The following is a 25,600-nucleotide window of genomic DNA, read 5'->3' as shown; positions in this document are numbered from 1 at the left end:
CAAAGCCACAAATCCTGTATCCTGTCAGTGGATGCCTCTGAATTACTCCTTTTTGGGGTTGAAAAGGCAAACTTGGCATTGTATTAGGCTTAAGTATCCGTTTCAGCAGCATTTTGTCAAATGTTGGCTTATTTTCTTTTGGAGCATAATATTGCTGTCTTCTCTAACATGAATAAAATATTTACAATTTTGAAAGGAAACAAAAGCTTCATCTGTGTTTATAGCACATTTCCATTTACCTATGACTATGCTGAAACTGTCTTTTGTAAAGACCATGCAAGTAAATCTTGTTTCACTTTGATCTGATATCTCAGAAAGGTTTTACTTATAAAGCACCTGATTCTTTTAAGGCTACTTACATATTGATTCAGTTTTCATACTACTTACCAAAAAGAAATCCAGATAGATCTCATTTCCCAAGTCTCAGATATAAAGTACATCTTCAATTTATTTTAATCCCTGAAGGTTTGCTTCCCAGTATGTTTCCTCTATTGCTGGCACGAAACATGCACACAATATTCAGAGACGAATCACTGTTGTGCCAAATACTGGCCTAATGTACTCAGTATTTCCTTGTAGCCAGATCCAGAACATGATCTCTTTTGCCAACTAAGCCAATATTCATACAACTTTTTTAGACCAGTCTGTTTTCTTCCTCTGACTATTGGGGGTTGTCTGTAGTCACTGTTTCCTAGAATGGAACTATATTATAGTACATTCACAAGCTTGTGTCTCATCCTGGTAGGATAAATCACATTTGTTTATGTACAATCCATCTTGGCCCTCAGATCCCAGATGACCTCTCTTCACAAACTTCCTCAGGACTTACTTTGTGGGCAGTTTTCTTGGGATGATGTAGCCACTAAAGTAGCCAGGGCTGTAATCCCTTTAGAAGCACTGATGATAATTTTCTGTTTAAAATTGGCAAGTTTAGATCTGCTAGCTCATGATCCACATGCTATTTAATATATACAACCTTCATTTTTAGGCATTTCTAGTTTTCTTAGCCAGAACATCAAGTAGTACTGAGTCAGCATCACATAGGAGTCTTCTCTAGGACAGGATCTTTGTGGCAGAGGAGTCAGACCAGGTAACCCCCCTTGGAGAGCCAGAGCACATGCTCTTAGCAGCAGTGTTTCTGGTGGCACAGGTACCACTTTCTCATATTTAGACATGAACCAAAGTCACAAAACTTTATATTGACCTAGACAGAGTTCCAGTAAGGCTTTTGCCACGTGTAATCATGCCCTGCAAAAGAATGTTATGCTGGCAAAAGTCTGCAAAGTATCTTAAATATCTATGAACTGAATTTTTAATCACAGAAAAAAAACCCCAACAAGTTGACTTGATGAGGTATATATTCCATATATCCATGATTAGACTAAACTGGCATATACGAATATTCCATTACTTCTCCAAGATCCACACACTGTGACTGAACCATCTCATTTAGTCCCTATTAACTCCAGATAATTTTTAATGTTCAAACCTATTCCTACCAGTGCCAATAGGGAAATACTCAACTATCTGCTTTAAAGAAAAAACACATGGGGATCTTTTACTTGATTGGCATTTGCTTAAGAGCTGGGGAAAAATATTTCATCATCTTATGATCTGCCTGCAATATTTGGCTTTCCCCCAGGCACAGAATGGAAATATTTAACTGCATAAATATTTTCTGCCTTTCCCAACTCCACAAAATCACATCATTTTGCAGCATTATTTTCAAGGTTCTGTTGTTCTAATACACATTGAAAAAAAATCAATATTCAAGGCCTCATTTCTACTACACTTTACTCTGTTGGCCACATCAGCTGTCCTTTTGCAGCTGTATCCTTTTGCCTTCTTTACACCTTAAAGGTCAATCACTTTGATTTTTCTCCCAAATTGGATGTTACAAGTCTGCATAAAACCAACCATACAGGCTTCAAGAAATATAAATGGACCCTTTCCAACAATTGTAAATGTAAAATCCCTAGGCAGCTGTGGTGTTGTAATTGATTCCATTGCAAAATCCAGTTCCACCAGTTCCAAAAGCATATAATTGTGGTCTGATTTGAAGAAAAAGTGCTCTTTGATTTCCCCATCATGAAAGAGGCCTACAAAGTTGGTTCATGAGCACAACCAAGCCTATGGAAAGGTAATTTTCCATTACCCTTCCTGTCTCCCAGGCCTGCATTCACACAGCCTACAGAATCACAGAATGTTTGAGAATGGGAGGGATCTTTGACGATTATCCAGTTCTGGGCCCCTCAGTTTAGGAAAGATGTTGAGTTGCTGGAACATGTCCAGAGAAGGGCAAAAAAGCTGGGGAGGGGTTTGGAGCACAAGCCCTTTGAGGAGAGGCTGAGGGAGCTGGGGTTGTTTAGCCTGGAGAAGAGGAAGCTCAGAGGAGACCTTATTGCTATCTAAGATTGTAGCCAGGTGGGGGTTGGTCTCTTCTCCCAGACAACCAGCACCAGAACAAGAGGACACAGTCTCAAGCTGCACCAGGGGAGGTTTAGTCTGGTTGTTAGGAAGAAGTTCTTCATTGAAAAAGTGATTTGCCATTGGAATGGGCTGCCCAGGGAGGTGGTCGAGTCACCATCACTGGAAGTGTTTAAGAAGAGACTGGATGAGGCACTTGATGCCATGGTTTAGTTGATTAGATGGTGTTGGGTGATAGGTTGGACTTGATGATCTTGAAGGTCTTTTCCAACCTGGTTAATTCTATTCTATTCTATCTAGTCCAACTCCCCTGGCTCAGGGCCACCTACAGAGAGCTACCCAGGACCATGTCCAGACAACTTTTGAATATCTCAAAGAGTGAGATGCCACAACTTTCCTGGATAACCTGTGCCAGTGCTCAGTCACCCTCATAGTGAAAATGTGTTTTCTGATGTTCAGAGGGATCCTCCATTGTTTCAATTTGTGCTTATTGCTGCTGGTCCTGTCACTGGGCACCACTGAGAAGAGCCTGGCTTTGTCCTTTTTGCACCCTCCTTTTAGGTATTTATGTAGATTTCTAAGATACCCATACCCTTTCTCCAGGCTGCACAGTTCCAGCTCCCTGAGCCTTCCCTCATGTGTGAGATGCTCCAGTCCTTTCATCATCTTCACAGCCCTTCATTGGACTCTCTCCAATATGTCCATGTCTGTCTTGTATGGAGGAGCCTAGAACTGGATGCAGGTGAAGCCAGGTGTGGTCTCATCAGTGCTAGGTAGAGGGGACCTGCTGGCAATACTTTAACGCAGTCCAGGATACCATTTGCCTTCTTTGCTGCAAGAGCAGAACTGCTGGCTGATGTTCAACTTGGTGTCTGTCAGGACCCCTCAGTCCTTTTCTGCCAAGTTTCTTTCCCACTGAGTGTCCCCCAGCATGTACTGGTATACTGTTCTTGTTGACCTTCATGAAATTCCTGTTGACTCACTATACACCCTTGGAGTACACTACTAGTTACCAGCATCTACCTAAAGTTGGTGCCCCTAATCATCTTCCTGTGCACCTGGATGTTTAGTTTTAAACCCACCTCACTGTCTGCTCATGCAGCCCACACATCAACATCTCATAAAAGCATCTTATGGTACAAGTCAGGTAGACAACATCCATTGCTCTCTCCTTGTCCACCAGGCCAGTCACTTTGTTGTAGATGTTTATCAAGTTGGTCAACCATGGTGAAGCCAGGCTGACTACTTCTGATGACCTTCCTGTTCAGCCTTGAGAAGGTGGCTTATGAGAGCCCTTATTGCCATGTACCAGTATTTATAGGGTGACTGCAAAGACGATGGAGGGTCCCTTTTTACAAGGAGTCACGTGGAAAAGGGGAGGGGTAATGGGTACAAGTTACTGCTGCAGGCGTTTTGATTAAACACGAGAGGAAAATTTTCACAATAATAATCAGCTATTGGAATAACTTCCCCAGGGAAGTGGTGGAGGTCCCAACATTGGACATCTTTAGAAGATCCATCTGAACAGGGTGATGTGCCATCTTGTCTGGACTGTGCTTTTGTCACGAAAGGTTGGACCAGATGATCCATGAGGTCTCTGCCAACTTGGTATTCTGTCATTCTTTGATAACTCATGCCTTTTTATGGTAGGTTTTCCAGAGGTGATGAGGTTGCTGTGTCTTTCCTCAGTCTAACCACAGTCCCGCATGGCCTATGCACAAGATGAATATTTGATATGTTTCAGGAGAGACGCTTTAATAGGAAATTTAGGCAGCCTTTTAATAGGAAATACCAAGACACTTCAATGTACTTCTGAAATGGAGGAAAAGTTCAGAGGAACAGCCTGGACACTCCGAATTAAAGTACGTACACGCGGCTGAGCCCTCGACTATCTCCTCGCAGCCCTGGAGCCGCCAGCGCCACCTCACCCTTCAGGGAGCTGGAGCGGGGCGGGAAGCGGCGGCTCCACCCTGGCTGGGGGCGGTGGCGGGGGCGTCGTCGTCGTCGGGGCCGTCGGTTGGCGGTCGGCAGTGCGGCGGCCATGGCGGCGGCGAACGCGGTTCGCTGCGCGCTGTGGCGGGTCGGCCTGCGGCGCTGGTACCGCACCGAGCGGGGTGTCTATGGCTACAAACCGCGGAAAGCGGAGAGCGGGCGAGCGGCAGAGCCGCGCGGCGCTGGGGCGAGCGGCAAAGCAGGTCGGACACATTCACCTCCACAACACACTTCCCACAGGGGCTGCGCTGGGCTGAGGGGAGGGCGGCGGGGGCTGCCCCGGAGCAGAGGGGCTCCTGGTCCCGCCGCGGCTTGTGGGTAGCCTGGGTTCCCGCTGCGGCGGCTCGGGCTCTGCTCGGCAGCCCCACACTCACCTCAGGACGGCGACGGCTACTGAGCACTGAGGGGGGGGCCCAAAGTCCGAGGGCGTCGATCTGAGGCGCTTTATAATTTGCTCTCTTGTCCGGAGCCGTCGCCACTGCCCGGGGCTCCTGGCTGTCTTTCTCTCGCCGTAGGGCAGAGCCTGCCCTCAGCTCTGCGGGGGCTGAGACTGCAAAATCCTCCTCTTCGGTTCCCCGGAAAGCCCGCTGGTATGTGGTACAGCTCCACGGGCCGAAGTGACTGTGAGCGCATCGACTACTGGAGTTACTTCAGCGATGTGCTCTTGTAGAGTTTTACTGCTCGGTATGCCGCTTGAACTAGCTAAGTGCAGATCAGTTTACTGTAGCAATAACTGCGTGGCCTTTAGCTTGGTTTTGTGGCGCAGAAAAATAATTTCAGGCAGAAAACTCGAGGTGTCATCTCGACATTAACACCTCTGGAGATTCCAGTAGGAATTGATCCTGCCTCACAGAAGCAAGAGTGAAACTGGTTTGTTAGGTGCTGGACATAGAGTCCCATCCTGAAGTAGTAGTGTCCGCTTAATATATTTTTACAATACATGAGGCAGCAATGCGCCCTTGTGGCGCATTAAAAAGAGTGTGGCCAGCAGGTTGAGGGAGATTCTGCTTCTTGTCTACTGCCCTAAGGAGGCTACATCTAGAGTATTGTGTCCAGTTCTGGGCTCTCCAGTTCAAGAGAGACAAGGAACTACTGGAGAGAGCCCGGCTGTGGGCTGCAAAGGTGATGAGGGGACCACAAGGCAAGACTGGGGCTGTTTAGCCTGGAGAAACAAAGGCTGGGAGGGGATCATCTCAATGCTTATCAATATCTGAAGGGCAAGTGTCAAGAGGATGGGGCCAAATGCTTTCAGCTGTGCCCAGCAACAGGACAAGGGGCAACAAGCACAAATTAGAACACAGGAACACGGGGGAAAACTTCTTTCCTTTGACACTGAGCGTGCACTGGAACAGACTGTCCAGAGAGTTTGTAGAATCTTTAAAACCCACCTGGATGCATTCCTGTGCTACTTGCTCTAGGTGAACCTGCTTTAGCAAGGAGGTTGGACTAGATGATCTCCAGAGGTGTCCTCCAAACCCTACTATGCTATGATACTGTGATTTTTAATATTGCTTTAAATGGCTTTCTTGCTGAGAGTGTTGTGGGAGATGTTAAGGCTATACTCTTCTGTTGTGGAACCCCTTAGAGAAAAGGGCCTGTTTTAAACAGGCTGACTGTGTGAACATAACAGCTGCAGCTGCTGGCAATGGAAATACGAATGTCAGAGAAAAAACTTTGTGAAGTGGTCTCAGAAATTGCATTGTTTTGGAAAATGTCAGCACTGCAGCTTCATTAGGGCACCCCCTCCTCCCATTAGAAATGCATTATAAACTGTTTCATAGAATTAATTCGTAGCAGATTGTGCTTGCAAATATATTGTACTGGTGTACAATTTATTGACTGTGGCATGTGCTCAATGACAGTAATGTCGTGTGCACAACCTTTCAGCTGGTCAAGTTCTGTTAATGTTGATCATTTTTTTACCTCAATACAAAATGTCTGCAGCAGCATGTTTCTGATGTCTGTTGGAAAACAAGTTCACATAGTTAAATTTTTAGTATGTCTGTCTCAGCTTGTGCACATGCTGTTGCCTTGTGGCTCCAGCAGACACAGACGTGTTTTGGGGTTGTAGGACCTCAAGTGTTGAGACTCTGTCTTCCTGTCATTCCAGCAAGGCACAGAGAAGCATGTGGTATAACTTCAGTTGTCTTGCGGTAATAAGACTTTGCACACTGGTACTATGCCATTGTGAAGTTGGACATGCCACCTGTTGTGAAGAGATTTGAAACCTTTGGAAGATGGGACAGGTCTCTCATGAGGACTATAAAGATTTAGTGGAGATATGCAGGAAGAAAATTAGGAGAGCCAAAGCACAGCTATAGCTCAACCTAGCTACAGCTATTAAGGATAATAAAAAATGTTTTGATAAATTCATTAACAACAGAAGGAGGACTAGGGAAGATCTCCATCCTTTATTGGATGAAGAGGGAAACATAGTGACTAAGGATGAGGAGAAAGCTGAGGTGCTCAATGCCTACTTTACCTCAGTCTTTACCACTGGAACTAGCTGTTCCCTGGACACCCAGCCTCATTAACTAGGTGACAGGGAAGAGAAGCAGAATGAAGTCATCACAAGAAATGAGGAAGCGGTCAGTGATGTGCTGTGCTGCTTAGTGCACACAAGTCCATGGGGCTGGATGGGCTACACCCTAGGATGCTGAAGGAGTTGGAAGATGTGCTCGCCAAGCCACTTTCCTGAAGTCCTGGCTAACTGGGGAGGTCCCAATGGACTGGAGGGTAGCAAATGTAACACCCTCCTACAAGAAAGGAGGAAAGGAGGATCCAGGAAATTATAGACCTATCAGTCTGATCTTGGTACCAGGCAGGTGGGAGGTGATTGTCCTCTTGTACTCAGCTCTGGTGAGGCCACACTTCAAGTATTGTTTATTCATTATTATTCAGTTTTGGGCACCTCAATACAAGAGAGGTATTTGAGGTGCTGGAGCAAGTGCAGAGGAGGGCAGCAAAGCTGGTGAAGGGCCTGGAGAATAAATCTTATGAAGAATGACCGAGTGAGCTGGGGCTGTTCAGTGTAAAAAAGAAGAGGTTGAGGGGAGACCTCATTGCTCTCTACAACTACCTGAAAGGATGTTGCGTAGAGGCTGGTGTTGGTCTCTTCTCACAGGTAATTAATGATAGAACAAGAGGGAATGGCCTCAAGCTGTGACTGAGTAGGTTTAGACTGGACATTAGGAAATTTTTTTTTGCAGAAAGAGTGGTCAGGCACTGGAATGTGCTGCCCAGGGAGCTGGTTGAATCACCAGCCCTGGATGTGTTTAAAGATTTAGATGTGGTGCTTGGAGATATGGTTTAGGGGTGAACTTTGTAGACTAGGGTTATCGGTTGGACATGGTTTTCCCAAGGGTCTTTTCTGAGCTGAATGTTTCTGTGATTCTGTAAAAATTCAGTAGCTTTGCGTATGTTTATAGGAGTCTAAATCTAAGGGAAGCTTTAGGAGAAATCTAGCATGCATGTGCTTGAAAATTTGATGAGTGAGGAGATTTAGGACTTAATGATGGGAGCTGTTGTGGGGTGATAAGGTAAAAACAAGTGCTTAGAAAAATTATCTGTCCAGACAGAACCTTGAGGATTATCAATGGACAGAACACTACTGTGTTGGTGCTCAGAAGGGATTGAAAGTGAGCATTTGTCTTACTGTTCTCTTTTCTTTTTGGTTTTAGTTGACCATGCTCTTGCTCGTTTAATAACTGCATATGCTGAACATGGCCACAAAGCAGCCAAAATAAACCCATTGTACTCTGGCCAAGCTGTTATGAACATGGTACCTGAAATCCAAGAGTTAGCTGAAGTTCTTCAAGGGCCTCTCATTACTACAGGTAAGTCTGAAGTCTTATCATAGCAGTTGTCTTCAGAAATGATTGAGTGGCTGTGTCTGCTGGGTAAGAGTCAAATATTGAGTGGCAGTTCAATCAGTAATGAACTGTTGGACAGAAAATTGTTTGCTTCAGCCTACTTTTATGTTTGTTGAGAAATCATCGTGTAATGGATGGCTGGTGACCTTCTAGCACCTTTGGAAGCCACAACAATTTTTACTTATTCTTAAAACTACTGAGGTTATACATTAATTTCTCCTGTTGCTGTAACATTCTGATTTACCATAGTACTTTTAATACTTGTGAAGCTGCCAGGGCTCAAGGCCAGAAGTCAAGACTTGGCTTTTCTCAGATCTCTTGAACACTTGCTATGGCCTTTAACAAAGGAGGGTCTCTTTCTGTGCTTTATTTTCTCCATCTGCCAAACAGATGCTTATTTACTTGTGATGCATCTGGGACTGAAACCACAAGATACTGAATGCTATGCTAAGTCACAGAAACAGTGACATTCATTCCACAAAGGCATTTTGAGCACTTTAAAAATAAGCCTGAGACTCTTGTATTAATAACACTGAATTGTGCTTAGAAAAATATTCCTGAGTTTTGTCTTTAAGTGAAGGAAACAAGACATGAAACTGTACTCTTAAAATATTAGCGTAATTGCAAGACAACAGTATAGGTCTTGTGTTTTCCTGTCTTTCCCCAAAGTAGCTAATAATATCTGTTTCCCGCCAGGGCTTCTAAACATGGGAAAAGAAGAAGCTTCCCTAGAGGATGTGTTGGCTTACCTTGACCATATATACTGCGGGCATATTTCCATAGAAACAAGCCAGCTTCCAGCTTTGGAGGAGAGAAAATGGTTCACTAAAAGATTCGAAGAGCTAAAACAAGAAGCATTTACACCTGAAGAGAAAAAACACTTGTGCAAACTGATGTTGGAGTCCCAGGTACCTTGTTCACTATTGCAGGATTGTAATAGAGTTGTGGAGTCTGTCATGAGTCCTCTGCTGTTCTAGATGTTGTTCATGCAGCAAAAGAACAGTTGCTTATCCTGAAAGGTCTTCACACTGTGCAAAAGGAAACAGTGCAAAGATTTACCTGAAAAAGTTGAATACACAAATCTCAGTGGAGGTTGTTGCTGAATTTACTTAGCAGCTGTTATTGAAACAAATAGCAAACCTTTTAATTTGGATTGACTACTTTGGAAATTATTTCTAGGAAAATATTTCCAGCCTGTTTTGAACTCTAAAGGCTTTTACAACTAAATAGAACATAGACTGTTTGTAATATATATCCTTGTAACATGTATTCTTTATCACCTTTTGTAACATATATTCTTTTATCACCTGGCAACACAAATTATGACCCTACAGATCTACTCTTCAAAATGGAGATTCTCTTAGGCTAATGATATGACAGCTTATATTAAATGTTACCGCTGGGAATGCTACCTTGGACAGAGCTCTATGAAATTTTGTGCTCTGTTGTAAACGTTTTGTGTTTCCCTTTCAGACTTACGTTAGTCTGTGTTACTAGCTTCAAAATGTATCTTTCAAGGTTTTGGGAGAACAGGACAGATCTGGACTGAGTGTTTGCTGTATAATATAGTTAACTTTGCTGGTTTTCAGCAAAGGAACCTTTGTACAATGCACTCTGTAAGGAAGTGAAAGATTTATGTACTTGCAAAATGTATAGAAAAAATGTATTCTAATGCATCTATACTGTGAAAAATGTTCTCTTCCCACCCTCACTGCTTTTCACCCCATGTTATCCAGAAGGACAGAAAGGTAGAAGAGCAGGATCTGTGGAAGTGTCCCTGTTTCCAGTTTTACAAGTGGAAGAAGTGTTAAGTGTAATATTTACCAATGACCACATGGAAGTATATGGCACATTTTGTGTTTTTGCCTCTTTGGCAGTTAGAGGAATTTGACAGTGACACAGGAGGTTGAAATTGGGACTCTGATGTACCCTATTTTAATTTCAATATGACCAAAACTATACTTAAAGTGTTGAATTCAATCCCGACAGGCAAAAAAAAAGGCGCTTCTATATGAATAGTTTTGTATATATTAATCCTTAGCACTAAACTTTGCTTAACTACAATGTATTCAGAAGTTGGTTCTCAGTTACAGACTTCATTTATTTTCAGTTGTTAGCTGCAAAACACTACAGACACTTCAGCACTTCCAAAACTTTGCGACTTATGAGAGCTATTTAGGAGTAGATGAAGTGGGAGGAGTGAGAGGAAAATAAAGTGAATATAGGTTTGTTTATTTTCCTTCTCTCAAGCCTTCCTCTGCCTGTGTACTAAGGACTGTGTCTAACAGTTATCAAAATGAAACACTCTGCTTCTCTAGCACTTTGCATCTTAGGGTAGTTCAGGTTTATACTGTAGAAGAAGACCATTCCTTGATTTCCAAGGCAAACTATCAAGGAATTTGCGAATTGCTCCGGTGCTGTATTTCTTGGTCTCGGACTGTGTGGGTGAAGGCTGAGCTGAGACTTTGAAGGTACAAACATAAATTGCATTTCAAGTTTATAAACAGAAGATTGCTGCTTAAAATAGCCTAATACTGAAGTTCTTCTGTTTTCAATAGGAGTTTGATCGCTTCTTAGCCACAAAGTTTGCCACAGTGAAGCGGTATGGTGGCGAAGGAGCAGAGAGTATGATGGGTTTCTTCCATGAGTTGTTCAAAATGTGTGCATACAGTGGTGTGACAGATATCATTATTGGAATGCCTCATCGTGGAAGACTTAATCTTCTCACTGGTTTACTTCAGCTGCCACCTGAGGTGAGAGATTTATAATCTTTATGCCTGGTTTGAAATAAAATAAAACTACCAAAGCTTGTCATATTGGAAATGCTGGAGCAATAAAAAGGTTACCTGTGTGCATGTGTCTGCAGGAGACTGGTAGAAGAACTCTAGTGAAGGGCTTTATGCGCTGTTACCATAAGCATCCTTGTAATTTCAGGACTAGGAGAGCATACAGTTCAGTAAATATTCTTCTTTCAGTATGGCAATGAATTGGAAAGAAGTTTTAACCAAATTTGTTTCCATGCAGCTCATGTTCCGTAAGATGCGTGGTTTGAGTGAGTTTCCAGAGAATTCAGCAGCCATTGGGGATGTTCTCTCCCACCTGACATCTTCTGTAGATCTTGACTTCGGTTCCCACAGGCCTGTGCACGTCACTTTGCTACCTAACCCCTCACACTTAGAAGCAGTCAATCCAGTGGCTGTGGGCAAGACGCGAGGAAGGCAACAGACTCTGCTTGATGGAGATTACTCCCCAGAGAGCTCTGCGCAGCCTGGGGACAAAGTTATTTGCCTGCAGGTATTTTGCTTGTAATACCAAACTGATCTTTATAGGACTTCCCAGACTAGCATGTGAAGAGAAGTGGTGTATGCAGAAATAATCAACCAAAATTGAATTAATGTAGTATATCAAGATCTGGGATCCCCTTTATAGAGAAGAAGGAGGACAAGAAAGATTTCCAGGTGGCATATGTGATTTGGCATTTAAACAGTTCCAGTTCTAAGATTGCTGAAGAACTGATTGATACCCTTTATTTTTATAATACTCTGCTTAGAGAGATATGTGTGCCTTTCCTCACAGCCCACTTTTGCATTTAAACCACTACTGCTAGCTGCCTTCTAAATTAAAAGAGTTTGGAGAAGAGCTATCAACAATGTTGCAAAATATGCAAGAGGATTTAAAATTTTGTTATTTTATCTTGGTACTGTTTAAGAATCTGCTGAAATCAGTTTTTGCTCTTTGAACTGTCTTTTATAGCTGTAGAGGCAATCCTCAATAGTTCCTTGATAAATCTTCTTTTCTTGTATTGTATTCAACTTGGAAACACAAATGAGTCAATCTCTTAAACATTTTTAAAGCCAGGAGTAAAAGTACCTTGGGGCAGAACTATTCTCATCTGAAGTGTAAAAAACATGAAGGAGGCTACAGATAGAAGTGAAAACATGTTTCAGTTAAACAAATGTTTTGTGGATACTGAGAGAAAGCAAAAAGGAGAATACAAACTACTGAGAAAACATGAGGCAAGTCCTTATCGTTCTCATTTTTTAAAAATGAGAACCCCAACTTTGGGGAACGCAAAGTCACCTACGCTCTGGTGTGTCAGTTTTAAGAGATGATTGGTGAATTCCAGTTACATCAGGCAGTCACACACAAGTCTTGGCTGTTATGACTTTGTGTGAGCAGTAAAGCTATGTAAACTCTCAAACCATGAAAAGAGTGGTCTGAAAGGGAGAAGTGGATCCAACTGAAGCTATCTGTTTTCCCAAGTAACTAGTGACAGGATGAGAGGAAGAGGCCTCAAGTTTGTCCAGAAGAGTTTTAGATTGGATATTAGAAGCAACTTCTTCACTGTAAGAGTGGTCAGGCATTGAACAGGCTGCCTGGGAAGGTGGTTGAGTCACCATCCCTGGAGGTATTTAAAAGCTGTGTAGATGTGCTGCTGAGGGACATGGTTTAGTGGGCATCACGGTGTTGGGTTGATGGTTGGACTTGATGATCTTAGAGGTCTTTTGCAGCCTTACTGATTCTATGTTTCTAACTACTTAATTTAAAAGGTCTTGCTTAATGAGTTATGATTTTGATTTTTCTGTTTCTCCAGTGTTTTCTAATGAGATTTTTCCATCTTTTTCCCTAATGTAGGTTCATGGTGATGCTGCTTTCTCTGGGCAAGGGATTGTTCCTGAAACACTGACCCTTTCTAATCTACCACATTTCAGAGTTGGTGGTAGCATCCATTTGATTGTTAATAACCAGCTAGGCTATACCACTCCCCCAGAGCGAGGAAGATCATCTCTGTACTGCAGTGATATTGGTATGTATGGTTGAATCAGAAGGGAGGTTGCCTGTTGTGTCAGAAAGGATTTTCAACTCCAGTGTGTATGTTTGCTTTGCTATGGGCTTTTTATAGCAAGTTCCTACCAACTCTAGGGGTTAGATTAATATAGCACCATTTTCATGATAGAGTAGAAATGAAAATTACTATTGATTATTACCTGCCACTAGCAAAAATTCAGATGCTAAAAATATGCCCTCTCCCATCTGCTTTATGGCAAAGACTAAATAGTGAGGAAAAAATCTTGTCACATTTTTACAGGATGTAATAAAATATTTGCAAGATTTAATGTGAAGTCTTTATTACTCATCTCATTTCTTCCATGTCATTGACAGCTTTTAAAAATGTGTTGTGATAGAGTGTATAATAGATGTATTTGAAATCTGTCTTGTTAAATTTAATCACAGTCATTCCAGTGTGCTTTCTGAGCAAGGTTTATAAGTCAGATACTCCTTTATTTTTCTGTTTTGTTGTCAAGTGAGTTTGTTGAGCTTGTATTTGAAAGATGAGGCTCATGCCATTTCTATGCTTAAACTAGAAGTCTTCTGTTTTGGACTGTTCTTTCCTAGTGATAAAGTGTATTACAATCAGCAAGATCAGAGATGTAGTAGTTAGTTCCATTGTGTGTGTTTCCTATAATTAAAAATACACTAATACATGATTTCAAGATGACATCAAGTGTTTTTGTTTGTCTTATAGTTTCATCAAACTGAACAGGTAGATTTGTTCAATCTGATAAGGTAATAAGGTAGATAGACTATGCTATTGTTACTTTTTCCCTGGGCTGGTTTTGTGTTGTGGGAAGTTTTTTGCTTTGGTGGTTTTGGTTTTTTTTCCCTTTTCTTTTCTTTCCTCCCCCTGCCCCTGCATTCTAAGTTTTCTTTCTTCTGGCTAGTAAGGCGGTGTGTGTGATCCATGTGAGCTTCAGGATTTTACTATAGAGAAAAAAATTGGTGTGGGTTAGGAATGGCTGAATATCTTAATTTCCCAGAATTTGGGAGGATAAGGCACAGGAGCAGCAGCATTCTCTTGCTGGGAAGATTTGCACCCAAACTGTCTTATAAGGAGACAGTGTTAAGATGTTTGAATTTTACAGTGTTCTTTTTAATGAAGCGATCTTTCTGTCTGGAGAATAGAATCTTTCTTTCAGTGGATGGAATGACTACTGACAAAGGAGAAGATTATTTCTAGCCTGTAGGAGTTCATAGTAATGACAGATTAGTATAAGAAGGAAACAAAACTCAGGTTTTGTTTGAAAGACAAGTGATCAAATAGTTCTTTCCTATTCCCTGCAGACTTCTATCCAGATTAATGAGATGCAGGAACTGTGTATAGAAAGTCCTCTGGGAATTTAGTGCTGCCAAGGAATTTGTGCTCAAACTGGTGACAAACACAACAAGTTGCCTTTGTCTCAGGGAAGACTCCTACACCGTACCCCTGCTCTTATCACAAAGAGCATCTTTTATAGATTTATTGTTGTTAAATGCACTTCAGATGAGTCTGTAGTTTGCAGCAGAGTTGGTGCATCCCCCTTTCTTTGGAAGGGTTTGGATGTGATTATTGATGTTGTTTTGAATCTCTGGGCAGGTAAAATTGTTGGATGTGCAGTTATCCATGTGAATGGGGATGATCCTGAAGAAGTTGTCCGTGCCACACGACTGGCTGTCGAGTATCAACGCCAGTTCCGCAGGGATGTGATAGTAGACTTGCTGTGCTACAGGCAGTGGGGCCACAATGAGCTTGATGAGCCATTCTTCACCAACCCCACCATGTACAAAATCATCAGGTAATGGTACCTTTAACACCCCCTGATGGGGAAACCCAAAATGTACTTGTGTTTGTACCAACTCAGTATTGCCTGCTACTGTCATAGAAGTCATAATGAAGATCCCATGGCTTACCAACAAGTCTTTATGTAACTGCAGCCACACTGTCAGCAGGCCTTGACCTGAAGGTAACCACTAATGCTGGTTCTTGGATATGCAGCTCGATGCCTTCTAGAGAACAATCTTGCACATAGACCTTGGATTTCATATTCATGATCAGTAGTAATAAGACTGCAAAGTTGTCTTCTGTGTGCCAATGGGATCATGTGGGAGAATGGGCAGGAAGCCACTGTGATATTTGTGTTTTCTTTGTCTGGTCCTACTGGTTCCAGCAGGGACTTAGTCATTGTTTATGTATTCAGAATTTATCTTTATCCTCAAAGAAGAATGCACATAAAATTTACTGGCCAGTGAATTCTACTGTTTTAGGTGAAGCATTTATGGAATGGATGGCTTGGTTCTCAGCTAACATTGAAGTCCTACAGTTCATTTGTCTGAAGAAAATATGCATGGTAGCACAAAATCAGTCTGACTAGGAGTGGGGTTTGACTTGCTTTAACCTGTACCTGCCAACTGCAAGCACTTTTTTAATTAAATAAAAAAAAAAGACTGTAGAGCAGATATCCAAGAGACTTTTTGTTGTTCTGGAAATGCCAGGACAGTAAATACTACAAATGAATGCAATGCACCAGGACATCATTTATTTTAGTTGCCCATGGTACCAACAGTAGTAAGATGAGATTTCCTTGTTCTACAGTGACACTTTTCAGGCTTAATGACTATGGGGTTTGATTCCCTCTCTGACAGATCCCGTAAGAGTATCCCAGACACATACGCAGAACACCTAATAGCTGCTGGACTCATGACTGAGGCTGAAGTGTCTGAGATAAAGACAGCATACTATTCTAAGTTGAATGACCATCTTGCCAACATGACTTTGTATAGTCCACCTCCTACCAACCTGCAGGCTCACTGGAAAGGCTTCGTCGAGCCCTCTGCTAAAATCACCACTTGGGACACAGGTATGCCTGTACCACTTCTGCAGTTTATCGGAGTCAAGTCTGTAGAGGTGCCTGAAGAACTCCAGATGCACAGCCATCTTCTGAAGACCTATGCACAGGTCAGTAGAACGTAATGATGCTTCTAGTCTTACTGCATAAAGATGTGACCTGCTGCAGGAAAAACTCCAAATGCAGCAGGGCTGCCAGGTAAAGAACAATGTAGTATTCTCTAGGAAAGCAGCTTGTTCTTATTCAGGCCTAAGATTATGCCATTTTTATTTCAATTTTGAAGACAGACATGCCCCCTCCCCTAAATATGACCATATAATTTCGGTATGTCAACAATATTCTCTTGCAATGAAGAAAAAAGCTTACAGAAAATACATTTTTTAACTTTTACAAATAATGGAAACTACTATGAAAAATTACTGTCATTTATGTACCTTATGATTATAATGAGTACCTTGTGAGAGAACGAGTCAGGAACTTGGTAATTGTGCACACAGTTTCTAAAACCAGCAGTGAATGTTTATATTTTATATACAGAAACATAAGTACGCACATGTGGCCAAGTCTGACAGATTTTGATGGCTCATAAGTTTGTGTGTGATAACTGGACTGGTTTGGATTTGTGAACATTTCCCTTTGATGAATGATGACCATGTGCAGCTGTCTAGTTGGCAGCCCTATTGCCTTGAGTTGAATAGTTCAGAAGACTGGCGTTCTTGTCTTCCCAGCCCAAAGCAAGAACACCACTGCTGAGTATGATCATTTATCTGGAGACTGAAATACTTAGACCTAGTATCTTCCGTCACTGCTAACCAGATGAACCAGGAGTCTGTCAGGAGTATACTTTGTGCTCTGTCAAGGTCTTTATTATTTTCAGACTATGATCTAATTTGTCATTCCACAGTGTCTTGACTGGTAAGTGAACACAGGGGTTATCCATGGTTCTGTGGCCCTCAAGGCAATCTTCTTCAGGATGTGCTGAAACAAGACAATGTGTATTCCAAACCAACCTAATCTGGCTGCAGAAACAGAGCATTTCTCTGTCTAGTGTTCTATTTTTTCCTAGCTTCTAACACTGATCTGTGCCACAGATTGAAAAAGGCAAAATAGTAACTTCTGCTTGTTGTTTATGTGTTTAGTCAAGAGTTCAAAAAATGGAGGAAGGAACAAAGCTGGACTGGGCAACAGCTGAAACTTTAGCTTTTGGTTCCCTGATGAGTCAAGGTAAGAAGCAACTGGATGGCAGAGTATATTTACTCTGATGTCAATAAAGTATAACATTAGGCTTAGATGTTTCTAAAGATTGATATGATGTATAAATTGACAATTTGGTTTTGCGTTAGTAGCATGCAGAGAAGGTAAATAGGAATCCTGTATGCCACTACAATTTGTAGACTGTGTACTAGATGTCTTCAAGGAGTTGTTGCTCCTTCCAACTCCTCCAGAACATTTGTGCATGGAGCTAAGCACATAAGCAATGCAGCTGACATCAGTGGGGCCTCACAAATACTTAGTGTGTTTCATGCTACTATTTCTTTCCCCTCCTCTCTAGCATGAATTCAAATCTCCATTTACTTATGGTACAGAATGTATATCTTTTGCAGTGTGCTTTGGTAAATGGAACCGTTTACCACAAAATAACTCTTGGCTGCAAAGAGGAGAAAAGAGAAATGTCTGAACATTTCTGTGCTTGTGAGCTGGAGCCACTTCTGGTTAAGAATTCCATCAGATTTTACGTTGCTGATGAGGGGAAAGCCAAGAAGAGACATAACAGGAGAAGTAACATTTTAGAATAGAGGAGATGATGTCCTACATGTTTTCTTTTCACACAAATTGCTGATCCAGTGTTTTGTTTGTTGCTTGGCAAGGGTTTAATATCAGACTAAGTGGACAAGATGTTGGCAGAGGAACCTTTAGCCAGCGACATGCAATGTTGGTTTGCCAAGAGACAGATGATACCTACATTCCTCTGAATCATATGTCCCCAGACCAGAAAGGTTTCCTAGAGGTAGGTTCTGTGATCCACAAGACAACCTTCTTCAAACTGTGCTGAAACAGAACATATATTTTAAAGCTGCTGAGACATATTCTGGTACAGCACAGATACAGATGTAAAAACTTGACAAATTTAATAAGGGGGGAGTTTGCTTTTCCTGGAGAGATCAGTTGCTATTCTTTTCCTCTCAGTGTCTTCATTCGAAAGCAAAGAATGAGGTGACCATCAGCTGCCTCTAGGAGTGCATGTCCTCAGTGTACCTAGCACTGATGTGCCTGGTTCCAAAGGTTCTTAACCCTGGGTTGTCATCTTCCTCACCCAACCCTCCCAATAATTTCCTTTTGTTAGGTGAGTAACAGTCCCTTGTCTGAAGAAGCTGTGCTTGGTTTTGAATATGGAATGAGTATTGAGAGCCCAAAGTTACTGCCAATTTGGGAAGCTCAATTTGGAGACTTTTTTAACGGAGCCCAGATTATATTTGACACTTTCATTTCTGGAGGTGAGTGTACAAGGAGCTAATATATTTAAAAATGAATCATTTGTACTGGCACATATTTAGCAAATCCTTCATCTTTCAAAGGGTAACATGTTGAGAAAAGAATTCTATTTTCTCAATAAGTCTTGTGACTTTGCCTGACTTCTGGGGAGATTTTCTCTGAGGACTATCTAAAATGAAAGACATCCCACCCTTGGAAGACGAGTCATTCCAAAAGGACACTTGATTATATTAATGACCTCTCTTCCTCTCCCCCCATTTATTTTACTGTTTATATAAATAGTTGATAGCTTTTTAGGTTGTATCTTTCCTTCATGAGGTATCTGAAAAATTCCTGAAGCATTGCAGAAAGAAAATAGTGATTATTTTAAACAAACAAGCCTACCACAATGCCTTAAAATCATCCTCTAAGTTTGCTGTTTTCTCAGTGCTCAGATACTGGCAAAAGACCTCTCTGAGCTGGAGCATGCTGAGATAATGCTGAGATGGATTTCTAGAGTGGGATTCTTTGTAGGCAAGTGTCCAGAGTTTTGGCATCTAGCCTCTGTTAGGCCTCTGCACTTTCTCTGTACTCATAAATGGAAATTCAGAGGCCCTCTTATCCCACGCCTCCTCAACACATAGTTCATGCTGAGATGAATTACCTTTAGGGCTTAACTGTAATCCCTTAAATAGTATAGGAGGTTTGGTGGAGCCCAGGGGAACTAGTTTGTGGCTAGTACTGCCATGTTAGCTAGAACTGCCTTAAAGGATGCTCCCTGGGTCACACCTGCACAGGACCAAATGACAAGGGACACAGAAAATATGCAATGAGGTCAGGTACTTTCTTACTGAAGAGAGTTACCTTTGAGCACGCCTATTAGTTAAGAGGACAATTCTGTTAGAGGATTCTTGCATACAATGGTGGTTTAGGGAATGATTTGAAACCTTCACTGCTTCACATGCTTCACATAGAAGTTTATGATTTGTGGAAGCCCAAAGTTATATGGTAATGTCAGAAACTTCAGGTCATCTTGTGCATAATGTTGCATGTTGTGAATCTTGTGGCTAAATGCCAGTAGCAGGTTTTAGGGTTGTATTTAATGGTGTGGAAATCAACTAGGCTTTTTTTCCTGTGGAGTTCATGCAAAGTACTATGTTTTTTTTTGGGGGGGGGGAGGGTGTGCTTTATGTCCTGTGGAAATTACTATTTTATTCCTCCTTGTGTGTTTTTAGGTGAGGCCAAATGGCTTTTGCAGAGTGGGATAGTAATCCTCCTTCCCCATGGCTATGATGGTGCAGGCCCAGAGCACTCATCCTGCCGGATGGAACGCTTCTTACAGGTATTCCACCACCCATCTCAGATTCACATATCCTCCGTCACAGCACTGGAAATCAATGCTCTGGGAGTCTTGCCACAAAATGCCCCATTCTTTATGTACCTGCTAGTGACATCAGAAGCTGGATGCATACCAGTATCATCTATCATGATGAGATAGGAATGGGCTGGGCTGAAATTAGAGGAAGAAAGGGGACTGTGATGAGAATGTGTTGATCTAGAAATGGTGAGGAAGGAGGTTTTGTTTGAATGCTGCCACAAGAGCTCTGATGCAAGACTCTGACTGAACCCTGTAATAAATGCTTGCTGTTCTTCTTGCATCTCTGTCACCTGCCCAAGTGAGTGTCTGGGAACATGGAATTTCCTAATGTGAGATCTGCATGGTGTTTGCAGAGGCCCTATGCTTTCTGCAGACAGCCTTGGTAGGATATGCTTCACTACTTCCTGCTGTTTTCTGGATGCTCCTCCTCAGCAACATCACTGTACCAGAGTGAGTCCAGTAGCAAGTCAAAACTGCTGAACTGCAAATAGCAGACTTCTAATAGAACATACCTGGAGGGCTGGCATCTGAAGCAGGCAGCCACCATCTTGTGCAAACCACCCACAGATCTGTCCACTAGGCGCAAAGCACACAAATTGAATGCTGGACATTATGAAATATCAGGTAGTAAATCTGTGGCACATTTTTACCAAAAAAGGGATAAAAAAAAATCCATTGTTGTGCCCTTATGACTGTAGTAAGTAAATGAAAGCCCTTGCATCTGAGGAGTGGCTTAAGGAGGGGTTTGCAACACAGGCGCTGTCACTCCGATGGAATTATGACCTCTCCACTCTTAGAAAAATTCAAACTGTCATGCCCTGGTTACTGTGTGCTAGGAAGCAGTTCAGATACAATCTTAGCAGTCAAAAGCTAAAGCCATTTCTTCTTTGAAGTTGTTCTTCCATTGCAGTGTCTGGATTGGTATATTTGCTCTTCTCATTCTAGTCAGCTCGTGTGCTTGGATTCTGTCTTGTATTTGGCTCACTGCTTGCTTCTTGACAAGGTGTTGCTGTGCTCCCCTGATATAGATGTGTGACAGCTCTGAAGAAGGAGTTGATGGGGACCAGGTCAACATGTCAGTTGTGCATCCCACCACCCCAGCACAATATTTCCATTTACTCCGTCGGCAAATGGTCCGAAACTTCAGGAAACCGCTCATTGTTGCTTCTCCCAAAGTGCTACTCAGACTACCTGTAAGCTGAAAAACTATCTTCTCCTTTTTCTTACTTTTCCTCTCTCTCTTTTGGGGTCAGATCGATGGGGCTTTGTCTGTTTGGGGCAGGGTAGGTTGAGGATTAAAGCTGGGTGGACGTGAGGTAGATGTAGAGTTGATTCAGAGTCTGGTGGTCTTCTTGAGAATCTTACCATACTACCTTTCATTCATGTGAGTGGGAATGGGAGGAAGAGGGAAGGTTGTGTCTTTTGTACTTAGAAAACTCTGTCTCTATCCATTCCTAACTGGCCCAAGGAAAAAGGCAGCAAGGTTTTGTAACTTCCAACTCTCCCCTGTGCAGGCTGCTGTATCAAGTTTTCAAGAAATGGCTCCAAGAACAACATTTAAGCCTGTCATTGGTGACTCCTCTGTAGATCCTAAAAGGTAACTCCTTTCTCAGAGGAAGAGCTCAGAAAGGATGTCCTGTCCCTTTCTCCTGCCTAAGGGCTCAAGTTTGAGGTAATATGAAAGAGGTGACTTAAAGAGGAAGACATTGTGTTATGCTGGATAACTTAAAGTTTTATTTGTTTCTCTCCTTTTCATCTGTTTATTTGTTGGTAGTTATATCTCTTTGCATAATAGTAAAGCGTTCAGGCTTTCATCCTTTGTCCCCACAGGGAGGCTGTGACCATAGTTACTGATCTGTTGGGTGCTACTCTGCGTCATACCCATTAGCTCACAGTCACTAGGAGCAGCTGTTAACTGAATCATAGAATGGCTCGCACAGGGACCTCACAGGTCATCTACTCCAACCTCCCTACCATGGACAAGGATGGCCCTCAGCTAGACTTGGCTGCCAAAGAGATGCAGAATTTTTGCTCTGTTGTTGAAACACCTGAGCTGATGAAGTGAAGTTAGGGTAGTAATAAATGGTGTGTGTCTGTCTCAATCCCTTCAGGTGTTTTAGAGAATCCTGTTCACAAGGGGCAGTTCTGTCCCATGTTTTTTTCCCTCCTAAGGTTCTTGTCTGGTCCTTGTCCCAGTATTATCAGAGTCTGACAGCATCCCTGATGTTTGCATCCTCATTCACAATTGAAAGGCTAGAAGCATTTTAGCATCTTGTGGTTTTTTAAAATCAGATGGTGATGCACAAGGGGTGAGGTTTATCTCTGCTGAGGTTTATCTCCAGTATGGTTAGGCAGCCAAGACCTCTCTGATTGCTGGAGGGCATTGCATATCTCCAGAAAGCAGTCTTGGGCAGGGAACAGAACTGTCCTCTGGAGATACTTCTGTCCCTCTCTGGTGTATTTTGTACAGACCACACAGATGACTTGCTTCAACTAGGTGTTTAATTTTTAGATGATTAAGATGATTTTAGATGATGTAGATGATTTTAGATGAGAGAGATGAATCCCACTGAAAGGTAACTTTCCCAGGATTACTGAAGAAACAGGACCTCTGAGCTCTGCCACCTGATGGAGGGGAGTGGGAGAGAGGTGGGAGGGAGTGGAAGAGAGAAGAGAAAAGATGGTCGAGGGTATCAATTTAACTTCTCAAAGTTGTCTTTAAAGTTTGGCTGGTTGTTGCTGGTTGTTTTTGTTTGAAGGCTGAAACTATTCTGTTCAGAGTTTCTTTAAAACACTGAACTTAGAAACATTAATTTTTTTCCCTTTAGTGTCACCCAGGTGGTTTTCTGTTCTGGTAAACATTACTATGCTTTGGTGAAGCAGAGAGAGACACTAGGAGAGAAACAGCACAATACAGCTATTCTGAGACTTGAAGAACTGTGTCCTTTCCCCTTGGAAGCTCTACAGCAAGAGCTGAGCAAATACAGCCACGTGAAAGGTCAGCCAGATTTCAACTTTTGTGTTTCTAGACTCTTTGAAGTACCGAACCAGATCTGTTGCCTGCCTTTTAGGATGAAGACTTGTAGTGGCTTTTTCCTTTTTGCACTTCCCCCTGTACTTGTAGTGTTTCTAAGGTGGGATAATACAAATGTTTACCACTTCTGCTGAAAGAACTTGTCTCCTGGCCATTGTCAGCTTCCATAAAGCACTAGTGAAAGTCAGAGTGAACCATTTGGGGCATTTCCTGCATTAGTTTTTGCAGTCCAGTCTTTTAAACAGATAAATAGCAGTAGAAAAGCAGAATCTGCCCACTGTATACCCTAATGGTGGACATCCTTTTAGTTTGACTTCAGCAAGCTGTGGTTGCAAGGGAATTCAGCCTGGAAAGCCTTCATTTCAAAGTTAGTGCCAAAACAAAAAAGGTAGAGGTGCTACAAAAGTAAAAAAACCTTGTTTTTCTGGAGCTGCTGAGTGTGTTTGTGATGTACTCTTATTCTTCCTTTAGTCTTCATCTGGAGTCAGGAAGAACCACAGAACATGGGGCCATGGTCCTTTGTGTCACCACGGTTTGAAAAGCAGCTGGGGGTTAAGGTAAGATGTCCCCATGGTGTTTTAGTTTTTAAAAGTAAGTTTTAAGTTCTCCTTGAATGCAAAATTGTCTGGTGCTTCTACAAAATAACTAATCTTGATGCAATAACCAAATGTGTCTTCTAATTTAAGCTACTTAAGTTCTTTGCAGCACTATTTAGTGGTGATGAGCTGGAGCTTTCTCTTATCTAGTGTTTGGTCAAAATAGACAGGATGATGAAAGATCCCAGATGGGAAACAACATGCTTAGAGTGAGTAGTTGGAGATTGCAAAGCTGTCATTCACTTTGGCAGATCATAGAATCACAGAATGGTTTGGGTTGGAAAGGACCTTAAAGATCATCTAGTTCCAACCTCCCTGCTATGGACATGGACATGTCCTATTAGACCAGGTTTCTCAAGGATCATGCACTAAAATGTTCTTGGAGACATTGCCTTTGGGAGATGGAGGATGACTTCCTGCATTACTTCCAATTGGGAATGCCCAGTATATGACAGCAGTTGTCACCATGGCATCAGAGGACCTCAAGGTACAGTCCTGTGCTTGCACCTCATTAATCATTTCCTCCTGACTCAAATTTCAGCTCCGTCTTGTGAGTAGACCTCCTTTACCGGCTCCAGCAGTTGGCATTGGAACCTTACACCACCAGCAGCAGGAAGATGTTCTTACCAACACATTTACCTAAGTTTTCAATGGACAGACTTCTGCTGATAGCCATGTTTGGTGCCTCCTCCTGAGAAGAAGAACAAAACCCAGACCCTTAAGACTCTTAATTCTCCAAAATGGAAAAAAATATTTGGAACAAGTTCTGTAACGATGAAGCTATTTTTTCATGTAGGAGAACACCTGAAAATGAACACTGATGCCTGTTTACTCTAAATACTTCTTGTTCTCTTCTAGTATTTTCTACAAAACATCATTTAAGAGTGGGAAAAAAAATCCAGTTCATGGGGCAGATCAGTGAGGTGGCTATAAAGTACCTTGTAACATGTTACTTATCTGCACCTGACAGTTCTCTGGAGTAATGCATGTGTGGGGACAGTTTCTCTCCACAGAAGTGTTAGTGCTGTTTGGTTCAATAAATGCTTCCCCATGCCTGGGAATGAGCCATTTCTATAACAGAGTGTTGTGGATTTTCTCTTTTCTTTTCCTATGTACCAGGAATGGATCTGTTGCAGCTACTGCTGCTCTTCTCAACATAGTAGTTCTTAAAGCAAAATTCCTGGGGTGGCAGAAGAGCTTCAGGATGGCTCCTGAAAGCTTCAGGCACCACTGTTTCTCTTGCCAGGAGGAGGTGTGCTTTCACATGAAGCTTGCAGAGTGGAAGCCTGCTGCAGGGATTGTGCCATATTTTCAAACCATATTTTATTGAGGCTGAACCAGTTTTTAGAGGCTAGCCTGAAGAGGGTCTTCTTTTCATTGTCCTTCTGGTTTGTTATTTTCTTTTGTTTTCCTTAATCCTAGGGTTGTATTCAGTCTTCTGCATTGGTTTAGTCTACTGTGTTGACAAGGAATGTGCAGCTTCTCATCAATAAAGCCAAAGAGAAGTGTATTTAATAAACCCTCTTTTCCAGTTGCAGGCTGCTGTTCTGTTTCACCAGTTCTCAAGCATGTGTTGAGACTTTACTTCCTTCAGTGATCCTTAGTGCCACAATCTTGCTGGAAGAAAGCTGAAGTTGTGACCAAGTAAGAGCAACATCATCCTGATTGGGTGGTTTATAACAGACTCCAACCAGGATGTCAGTTTTGTTAGCCTTTCCTCTGATTTTAAACCACAGGCACTCAGTCCTTTCATCCTCTACCTCGAGTTCTGTGGCATCAAGAGATTCCCTAATGTACAGGGCCACCCCTCCTCTTCTCCCTCGCCTGTCTCACCTAAAGAGCTTGTAACCATCCAGTGCAGTACTCCAGTTGTGTGAGTTGTCCCACCATGTTTCTGTAATGGCAACTGCATCATAGTGTTACTGGTGAGCCAAGACTTCCAGTTCCTCTTGTTTGTTACCCGTACTGCATGCATTGGTGTACATGCAGTTCAGCTGGGCTGCTGATTTCTCAACTAACTCTAGTTTATGTCCCTCTCTCTCCTCTCCAGAGAGACTGGTTTCACCACCCACCCCCTTCAAACCTAGTTTAAAGCCCTCCCAATGAGCCCTACCAACGCTAGTGCTAGGGCCCTCTTGTCCTTTCTAGATAGATTCACCCCATCT

General features: G+C 42.3%; 1 protein-coding gene across 1 annotated transcript; it reads left to right on the top strand.

The window, feature by feature from the left end:
• The first annotated feature begins 4,454 nt into the window (after positions 1-4,454).
• Positions 4,455-24,841, top strand: DHTKD1 (dehydrogenase E1 and transketolase domain containing 1). The gene is made up of 17 exons (XM_009900262.2): positions 4,455-4,622; positions 8,100-8,255; positions 8,988-9,199; positions 10,850-11,044; positions 11,316-11,585; positions 12,927-13,098; positions 14,707-14,905; positions 15,753-16,065; positions 17,095-17,179; positions 17,824-17,963; positions 18,300-18,450; positions 19,663-19,769; positions 20,834-20,998; positions 21,320-21,402; positions 22,634-22,803; positions 23,311-23,396; positions 23,977-24,841. The coding sequence occupies exons 1-17, from the start codon at positions 4,469-4,471 to the stop codon at positions 24,076-24,078; spliced, it is 2,760 nt and encodes a 919-aa protein (XP_009898564.2). The 5' UTR covers positions 4,455-4,468; the 3' UTR covers positions 24,079-24,841.
• Positions 24,842-25,600: the final 759 nt, after the last annotated feature.

The sequence above is a fragment of the Dryobates pubescens genome, chromosome Z, assembly GCF_014839835.1.
Source record: "Dryobates pubescens isolate bDryPub1 chromosome Z, bDryPub1.pri, whole genome shotgun sequence".
Taxonomy (NCBI): domain Eukaryota; kingdom Metazoa; phylum Chordata; class Aves; order Piciformes; family Picidae; genus Dryobates; species Dryobates pubescens.
The sequence above is the reverse complement of the archived record's forward strand: the minus strand, read 5'-3'. Positions and strand labels throughout refer to the sequence as shown.

What these genes read in the sequence shown, in the direction of transcription:
- DHTKD1 (XM_009900262.2), top strand. Translation starts at nt 4,469, where the DNA reads ATGGCGGCGGCGAACGCGGTTCGCTGCGCGCTGTGGCGGGTCGGCCTG. An exon ending in GGATGGAACGCTTCTTACAG is followed by an intron (nt 19,770 to 20,833) that starts GTATTCCACCAC and finishes CCCCTGATATAG; the next exon opens with ATGTGTGACAGCTCTGAAGA. An exon ending in AAAAGCAGCTGGGGGTTAAG is followed by an intron (nt 23,397 to 23,976) that starts GTAAGATGTCCC and finishes CTCAAATTTCAG; the next exon opens with CTCCGTCTTGTGAGTAGACC.